This window comes from Carlito syrichta, unplaced genomic scaffold (genome assembly GCF_000164805.1).
Source record: "Carlito syrichta isolate Samal-C Ts95f unplaced genomic scaffold, Tarsius_syrichta-2.0.1 Scaffold304390, whole genome shotgun sequence".
Lineage (NCBI taxonomy): Eukaryota > Metazoa > Chordata > Mammalia > Primates > Tarsiidae > Carlito > Carlito syrichta.
Genome location: NW_007248486.1, coordinates 152,168 through 161,838, shown reverse-complemented (window position 1 = coordinate 161,838; position 9,671 = coordinate 152,168). Strand labels below are relative to the sequence as shown.

At 39.9% G+C, this 9,671-nt stretch overlaps 2 protein-coding genes across 7 annotated transcripts in view; both read right to left on the bottom strand.

Annotated features, from left to right (window-relative positions):
* LOC103262213 (zinc finger protein 225-like) overlaps positions 1-9,671 on the bottom strand; it is a 52,064-nt gene that overhangs the window by 27,311 nt on the left and 15,082 nt on the right. The window lies entirely within an intron of this gene.
* LOC103262212 (zinc finger protein 224-like) overlaps positions 5,124-9,671 on the bottom strand; it is a 19,511-nt gene continuing 14,963 nt past the window's right edge. For all 6 annotated transcript variants that reach the window (XM_021713268.1, XM_021713270.1, XM_021713272.1 and 3 more), the window contains 2 exons: positions 7,844-7,936; positions 5,124-7,229 (listed from right to left, as the gene is read on the bottom strand). In XM_021713268.1, the coding sequence (XP_021568943.1) occupies positions 5,326-7,229; positions 7,844-7,936 (1,997 nt within the window). In that variant the 3' untranslated portion in view covers positions 5,124-5,325. The remainder of the gene's footprint in view (positions 7,230-7,843; positions 7,937-9,671) is intronic.

Here is a 9,671-nt window from a genome sequence, read left to right as displayed (position 1 = left end):
CTTTTTTACTGTTTTAAATGCTCTTCATCAAAGCCGAAAGGTCTTCTTGAACATGGAGAATCACTTAGGTCAAAGTGACCCTCTTTGAAATGACAAAACCATTTTCTTGCCAGGCTTTCCCCAATGGCATTCTCCTGATACATAGCACAGATGTTTTGAGCCACCTCTGCTGCCTTTATTTCTCTGTTGAACTCAAATAGGAGACTACATCAGAAGTGTTCATTTTTTCCCACATTTTTTTGATGCTTCCAAATAGAATGCTGATGTGCACAAGTAACTTAAAGATACTTAACTTAAAGATACCCTGCATAGGGGCCAACAACACCCAAGTTATGATGGAAATAGTAGGTCACATGCTAATTTGGAGGCCCAGGCTTAAGCTCTGTCTCTTCTAAGATCACTGGCAAAGCCAAAAGCTGCTTCTCAAAAGAAGAGTTCAGTATTTGCAGAGGATGGCAGGGCAAAATGTGTTTAGATCCACCATTGAAACCAGTCAAATGCTCCAAACAACATCAGTATTTCTCACTGATTGGATCTCTTGGATCATAAGGTCCTAGCATCAGAAAAGATTACATGGCAGTTGGGACGCATTGTGTAGCATTCTCTTGTCTGGGCTGAGTCAAACATTTTTCAGATCACTTAAAAAATGTAGAGTAGCACACAATGAGTAAGTAACCTCCAAAATCCAAGGATGCCCACTCAGCATTTTGTTTCTTTTTTAGTTAAGAGAACTCAGGAGTTACATGTCCTTCATCTTAAAAGAGATATCAATAGGTCCACATCAGTGGACCCTTGGAAAATTCACTGACGTGGAGGTGCCCTGAATATTTATGGGACTTATTCCCTCCCTCTAACTTGAAAATGTCTTTCCAATATGCCTAGATGAGTTTCATTTTCATGTGTTCCACTTTTTTCTTTTGCTGCTGAGTTACATTTTCATATGACTTCTTTTTAATGTTAACTCATTCTGAAGATACTGTAGTAGAAGTAGGAGCCATGGGTAATAGGGAGACTTACCTGTGGCTTCAGGGCCTGTTCCAACCCAATCTCATATAACACTTCCAAATGAAAGTGTATCTTCCAAATGAAGAGTGCTTCACCATGCCTAAACTGTACAATGTAGTTTATTCTGAATACCTGTTCTCCTAGTTAGAGTCTGGAATCTCGGTGCATGCTAGATAGATGGTGTCTACATGATCAGTCCTGATAAGAACCTTATATACAGGCCACTAACGAGCTTCCATTGTAGACATTTCACAAGTACCATCACAATTCAATGCTGGACGACTTAAGGATGAGAGGAGTTGGCTGAGCACGGCGGCTCACACCTGTAATACCAGCATTTTGGGAGGCCAAGTTGAGAGGATTGCCTGAGTCCAGAGGTTCGACACCAGCCTGTGCAACTTGGTGAGATCTCATTTCTATAATAAATAAATAAATAATTAGCAGGGCATGGTGGCATGTATCTGTGGTTCCAGCAACTTGGAAGGCTGAGGCAGGATCACCTGAACCCAGCAAGTCAAGGCTGTGGTGGCCATGAGGTGCCACTGCACTCCAGCCTGGGTGACAGAGACGCCTACTCAAAAAAAAAAAGTGAGAGGACTCTTGCAAGTTTGCAGTTGGTTTCCTTAGATATTGCCCATGAGCCTTTTGACTGATTCTACTTTGTATCCTGTCACTGTGATAGAGCCATGAGTACAACTGTATTCTGCACTGACTTAGCAAACCACAGAACCTGGAGGTGGTCTTAGGGACCTCCAACACACTATACGAATTGAGACAGCATGGATCATATGTACCTAGCATCCTAAGATATAGTTTAGAACATTAAGTATGAAAATATAATGTATCTCTATTATACACTTTGGTGAAGACAGCCCTTTCACCTAATACACGAAAGATATCGCCATGGTGTATAACTATCAAATGGCATTCAAATCAGTGCTTTGTCCTCACTTGTTCCACAGTGTTAAGATGTTCCCCCGCCGTCATGCTGTTTCCTGCCTATGAACATCTATTCTTCAAAGAATCTGTTGACTTTTTTCCCCCCTCCACAGCATATGTATACCCACTTTGTTTATATCTCCAGGAATTATTCACTCCTTGACATTTGCCTGAAGAGCCATTATGTGCATTAATTATGGCAGCTGACCACACTCATCAACTAATCTGTATTCTAACAATGAGATGTTTTGAAATATGATTTCCAGAGTCCTATTTCTTGATTTTGAACTTGTCACATACAATGTACAGCAATCTTATTATAGTTAAGTGATTAACAGTTTTTCAAACTTTTATTGCACATAATTTACTGCTTTGGTAAAGTAGATGTTCACTGAGATGCTATTTTTAAATTATTATTTTTTAAGAGACAGTCTCACTCTATCACTTAGGCTGGAGTGCAGGGGTGTGATCATAGTTCACTGTAGCCCCAAACTGCTGGGCTCAAGTGATCCTCCCACCTCAGCCACCCAAACAGCTAAGACTACAGATGCACACAATCATGCCTGCTAATTTTTAAATTTTTGTAGAGATATGGTGTCACTACTGTTGCCTAGGCTGGACTCAAACTCCTGGCCTCAAGCGATACTACCACTTTGGCATCTCAAAGTGTAGGGACTGCAGGCATAAGCTACTGTGCCTAGCCTATACAAATATTATGCATTTATAATACTTAGGGGAAAAATTGCTAATGCATAGAGAAGAAAATTGAAAAATCCCAGCAAATACTCATTGCCAGAGGAAAATCAGTAAAAATGTTCATTCACACAGTGTGTATGTAAACACTCAAACACACACACACACACACACACACACACATTTGATTATGGTATGAAGGCTACAATCTGATTTCACAAAGCCTACATTATGTTTTCTCCTTTTATTGTACGTCTATGTCATCATTTTATTGTCTTCATGTTATTATATGAGTAAATGCAATTCATACAAGTTCCTGTCCTTGAACTTTTGTTCTTTTCATTTTTTTTTCTTGAGTTGGACTCTCACTCTGTCACTCAGGCTGGACTGCAGTGGCACAATCAAGGCTACCATAGCCTCTATCTACTGGGCTCCATCTCAGCCTTCCAAGTAGCTAGGACTACAGGTGTGCGACACCACACCTGGCTAATTTTTTTTATGTATTGTAGAGACGAGGTCTCACTATGCTGCCCAAGCTGGTCTCAAACTCTTGGGCTCAGGCCATCCTCTCACCTCGGTCTCCCAAAGTGCTAGGATTACAGGCATGAGCCACTGTGCCTGGCCTGTTCTTTCCATGTTAAAATGAAATAACATCATTTTGGTCTTCCACTTTTCAGAGTTTTAATGTCATAATACGAATTTCCTATATATGATTTCCATATCAAATATGCACCTTATACATTCTTACATATACTGTTTTCCAAAAGACATACTTTAATTGCCAATAATAAAGAAGACAAGTAAATGTTATTCCTACCCCCAAAATGAATATATTTGATACAATTACCAAACACCAACAAGTTTCTCTTCGTGTTTCATATGGATAATGGAAGAATATTGAATAAAGAGGTTGACAAAAGATTTCCTTCAAATTTAGAATAGCTTCTACCTAAGAAGTTTGAAAAAAAGAAATGCTACAGCAATTAGAAGGCAATCATATCAAAGCCTGCATGGGAACTCAGAATCAGTCATGATCAATCAGGATTGACTAAGAAAGTTTTTGTCAATGTAACTAAGTTTGACACTTTAAAAATGTTACCGTAAATCCTGCCCCAACACTGTTCAAAATTTTTAATTGTGAAAATACACACAGTCTGTTATTGCAAACTTACCAAAACCTTTTCGGTCTGTAATGTGAAAAAAGAAGATAGTTGAATTTATACTGCATACAACCAATAGAACAGTTAGTTGACAGAGCCAAAAATATTAAGAATCCAACTTCACAACAGAGAATCGGGAAAAGCCAGGAGCCAAGTGCAACAGGATAATGTTCAACATAATGCCGTGGATTGCAGTGCTGACGGTATTCTGTATTTCAACTCATGTTCCCACAATTGTTTTTTGAAGGTTTCCTCTTAGCGATACAATATTGTATGATTTCTCCTTTTGATTCATTGAACATGTATGGAACACACATACAAACTGCTAGTCAATGTTAAGGTTGTGAAGCTTCAGCAGCAAAGAAAAACACATGTAGCTTATATTCCAGTGGAAACCAATTTTGACATGTCCATCATTAGAGTTGTATAAGTATGGATTACAAAGTCATTACAAAGTTAACAAAACTTTTTCAGTCTGTACTGTGAGAAAAACTACAAAAGATAGTTGCGTTTATAGTATATATAACCAATAGAACACTAGATAGAGCCACAAATAAGAATCCAACTTCAGAACAGAGAATGGGGAGAGGACAGGAGCCAAGTGCAACAGGATAATATTCAAAATAATGCTGTGGACTGCAGTATTGAGTGTACTCTGCATTTCAACTCGTTTCTGAAATTCTTTTTTGCAGTTTTCCTCTTCTGGATACCACTGAACAATACTGTACATTTTCTCCTTTTGATTCATTAAGCAAATGCATACTAAACACACATATAAAGTGCCAACCAATGTTAAGGTTGTGAAGATTCAGCAGTACAGGCACATGTAGCTGACATTCTCATGGAGATGAATTTTGGCAGTCCATCATTTGAGTCTTGTAAATGCCTGGACAAACGTATTCTTTCTAAGGCCTGTCTCCTGAATGGTAACTATAATTATCAAACTTCTGAAGTTTTATTGCACGACTTACAAGGATTTTTATTAAAGTGGTCCCGAGACCACTAGGGCATGCTGAGTTATGGCTGAAACACCAGCTTTAAGTTAAAGAAAAGTTTTCCCTCTTAAAAAACTGGATAAGCCAGGTGTGGTGGCTCACGCCTGTAATCCCAGCACTTTGGGATGCGGAGGCAAGAGGACTGCCTGAGCTCAGGGGTTCAGGACCACCTGGGCACCTTGGCAAGACCTCGTCTCTACAGTAAATCAAAAAATTAGCTGGGTGTGTTGGCATGAGCCTATAGTTCCAGCTACTTGGAAGGCTGAGGCGGAAGGATGCCTGAACCTAGCAGGTCGAGGCTGCAGTGGCCATGAGCATGCCGCTGCACTCCAGCCTGGGCGACAGAGTAAGATTCTGACTCAAAACAACAACAACAACCACCACCACAACAACAAAACTGGATAAAATGTGTCACCAGCATGGAATCGGGGATAAATGTTAAGATATGAACTCAAAGTGAAGTGCTAACCACGTCTCACACTTTCTCTCTTTTGTGAACTATCAGATGAGATTATATTCATGGGTAGACGTTATCACATAAATGACATTCCTGTCTTCTCTTCAATGTGGATACACTGATGAAGTTGAAGACTTGAGTCTTGACTAAAGCACATACCACACTCCTCACATTTCCATGTTGCTTCTCCTGGGTGGACCATCTGATGCATATCAAGATCCAAGCCCCTACTGTAGACCTTCTCACAGTCCTCACATTTGTATGGTTTTTCTACATTGTGAATTTTATCTTGGGCGTTAAAGAATGAACTGTGTACAAAGTCCTTCCCACAGTCCTCACATTTGAGTGCTGTTTCTCTGCTGTGGCGTCTCTGATGGGTCAGACGAGTCGAGGACCAGCTGAAGCCCTTCCCACACTCCTCACATTTGTATGGCTTTTCTCCAGTGTGGACTCTCTGATGGGAATGAAGTTGTGAATTCTGAGTAAAACTCTTCCCACACTCTTCACATTTGAATGGTTTTTCTCCACTGTGCAGTCTCTGGTGTTTCAGAAGACACGAGGCCCAACCAAAGCTCTTCCCACATTCTTTACAAATATAAGGTTTCTCTCCTGTGTGGACCCTCTGGTGCATGTCAAGATTAAACTTACTGTTGTAGCCCTTCCCACACTCCTCACATTTGTATGGCTTTTCTCCGGTGTGGACTCTCTGATGGGAATGAAGATGTGAATTTTGAGTAAACCTCTTCCCACACTCCTCACATTTGAATGGTTTTTCTCCACTGTGGAGTCTCTGATGTTTCAAAAGACATGGGGCCCGATTAAAGCTCTTCCCACATTCATTACAACTATAGAGTTTCTCTCCTGTATGGACTCTCTGGTGGAAGTTAAGATCCAATCTCCTTTGGTAGCCCTTGCCACACTCCTCACATCTGTATGGCTTTACTCCACTGTGGGCTCTCTGATGGGAAGACCGTTGAGAATTTGTATAAAATCCTTTCCCACATTCTTCACATTTGAATGGTTTTTCTCCACTGTGGACTCGCTGATGTTTCAAAAGACATGAAGACCATCTGAAGCTCTTTCCACATTCTTTGCAATTATATGGTTTCTCTCCTGTGTGGACCATATAATGGTTATAAAGATCTCGCCTACAAATAAAGCTTTTTCCACACTGCCCACATTTGTATGGTTTCTCTGCTGTGTGGACCATGCAATGACTATTAAGAGCTGATCTCTGACGAAAGTTCTTACCACATGTATTACATCTGAATGGTTTCTCTCCCGTGTGAACCCTGGAATGCCTATTAAGCCTTGATCTACCACGGAAGCTCTTACCACATATGTCACATTTGAATGGTTTCTCCCCAGTATGAATTCTCTGATGCTCTTGATACTGTGAATCAAAAATAAAGGCCTTCCCACATTCCTCACAAGTATAAGGTTTCTCTCCTGTGTGTAATTTAAAATGAACATTAAGTGCTGATCTTCGAGTGAAGCCTTTCCCACATTGCTCACATTTGAATGGTTTCTCTCCAGTATGGACGCTCAGGTGAGTCTGTAGATGTGAACTCTGACTGTACTGTTTGCCACACACATCACACCTATAGAGTTGCTCTCCCATGTGGACTCTCTGATGAATAAGAAGAGCTGAACTATAACAGAAGCTTTTCCCACACTTATCACATGTATGAGACTTCTCTCTTGAGGGTAATGGTTGATGAAAACCAAAGATGGAAACATCATTGAAGGATTGTTTATGTTCGGTATCTTGGTAATCTTCCTCTCCTAACTGAATTATAGATAGTTGTGCCTCAACATGGCAGGGCATAGCACCTTGTATGGAGAACTGAGAGCTATCTATCATGGAATTTTGAGACCCAGTTAAATCACTTGCGACTTGTTCCCAGATTTGCTGGTAGGAGAACTCTTCATCTGGTTCTGCTTTTATAAAAGTCTTCATCTCGGTTTGGATAATGTCTCCTATTAGAAAACAATTAAAGATGTGGACTAGTGAAGCCTATCAAGATTTCACATTTAGGACATGGCAAGACACTTTAATGAATACAGAAAACATTGAAAACAATGCATATTCCAAGTGCACCCTGGTCTCTGATTTGGATGAGGCCAATTTCGAACCAAAGCAAGTCTCATATGTAAAAAACTTGGTAGAGGTTGGGAACAGTGAATAATACCTGTAATCCCAACACTTTGGGAGGACAAGGTGGGAGGGTTGCTTCAGGCTAGAAGCTTGAGATCAGCCCGGGCAACATAGCTAGACTCCACTCTACTCCAAAAAAAAAAGGCTGGGCATGGTGACATATGTATGTATTCCCAGCTACTTGGGATGCTGAATCAGAAGGATCACTTGAGACTGGGAGTTCAAGGCTGCAGTGAGCTATGATTGTGCCACTGCATTCCAGCCTGGATGACAAAGTAATACCTTGTTCCTCTAAAAAAAACAAAGCAAAACAAAAAACTTGGTAGAAATAAAATACTTAATCCAAAAATTATATGATATATACATTTTACTTGTTACTATTCCTGGTGAATTTCCTAATCCATCTAAAATCTACGCTGGGCGCACAGGTTCTTACCTGTAATCTCGGCACTTTGGGATGCAGAGGCAAGAGGATCAACTATTTCCAGGGGCTTGAAATCAACCTGGGTAACTTGGTAAGAACTTGTCTCTACAATAAATGAAAAAAAATTAGCTTGGCATGGTGGTGAATGCCTGTAGTTGCAGCTACTTTGAAAGCTGAGGTGGAAGAATAGCCTGAGCCCAGCAGGTCAAGACTGTGGTGGCTGTGAACATCCTACTGCACTCCAGCCGGGGCGACAGAATAAGACTCTGACTCAAATAAACAAATAAATGTATACATACACAAAAACCCTGCATTGCAAATTATGAAAATAATAAATTATGGATATAATGAAATATGAATCAAAAGGAACTTTTAAAAAATGCAGTAAAATAATCAATGCTTTGTATATTTGCATTTATGTTGTATATCCTTATAAAGTAAAGAAATTAACCTAACTTGAAATGAGGTCTGTTCTTTGTCCTCAGCATCTGAAAGGTAATCTCTAGTCTTTTAAAATGTCTTTTGTCTGCCTGGGGACAACACTTGGTCACTATGAAAAGTGAAACAATATGATTTAGGATTGTGGCAATCCCTATGTAAGAAAGAATAATATGATTTAAAGTGCAGTTTTACGTCACATGGAATCAGTGAACCAGGGGATTGATTAACCACATGGGAATCAATTAACTAACAATATTTATGAAATGGAGTCTTAGTATTACTCTGAAAACGAGGGCTCAGGTGAGCTTCCCTAATTGGCTGTATACTCTTAAGTCACACCTTAAAACTGGAATATAATTCATCCTAATCTACTGAGAGAATACAATAGAAGGTCCTTATCTGGTAATTTCTAGGACTGTTTCTTATGTGATCTTTTTCTTGGCAAATTGTAATATGCATCTTTTCCCTGTAAAAATCCATAATTGAGTATAAAAGCATTCAATGTGTTCTGCTTGTCTTTCTAATGAATTACTGAATATGAGGGCAATTTTGAGAAATTCCCAAATTTGCAGTTGGTATGAAATGATGGCAGTCTCTGTACGCTTTCCTCTAAACTTTATAGATAGCTAAATCTTTCACAGTGCTGAGTAGCAAACACCTAGGAATGTTTATGTCTATATATTCAGAGTATTCCTACATAAGAATTTTGTACAGCATGTATACTTAAATCTTATTTTTCTGTGTAGATATAAATAATGACTTGGTTATCTATAGTTTTGATTAGAATCTGAAAAGCTGTACCTGACAGGAGAACGCAAAGGGGGATGCTGCTGATGGGACAATAAAAGGTGGCAAGAATCATTTGGGATGAAAAGATTGCCTGAGGGGTATGTCCTGGTTGGTTCTATGGGAGGATATAGGATTCTCATTGAAAACACTGCACAGAAAATATATGATGTAGATAAATAACCCTTTACACCCATTTTCAAATAGAAGAATATAGATTACAAGTGAGTTGTAAAGTAATTTTTTTTTTTGAGTTGGAGTCTCACTCTGTCTCCCAGGCTGGAGTGCAGTGGCATACTCATGGACAATGCAGGCTCAACCTGCTGAACTCAGGTGATCCTTCCACTTCCGCCTCCCAAGTAGTTGGAACTACAGTGTGTGCCACCATGCCCAGCTAATTTTTTTATTTATTGCAGACACGAGGTCTCGCCATGTTGCCCAGGATGGTCTTGAACCTGTGGGCGCAGGCAATCCTCTCACTTCTGCCTCCCAAAGTGCTGTGATTACAGGCATGAGTTGCCATGCCTGGCTTAAATTTAAAATCTTCTATATGGCCAGGTTCGGTGGCTCAGCCTGTAATCCCGAGCCTTTGGGAGGCTGAGGTGAGTGGATT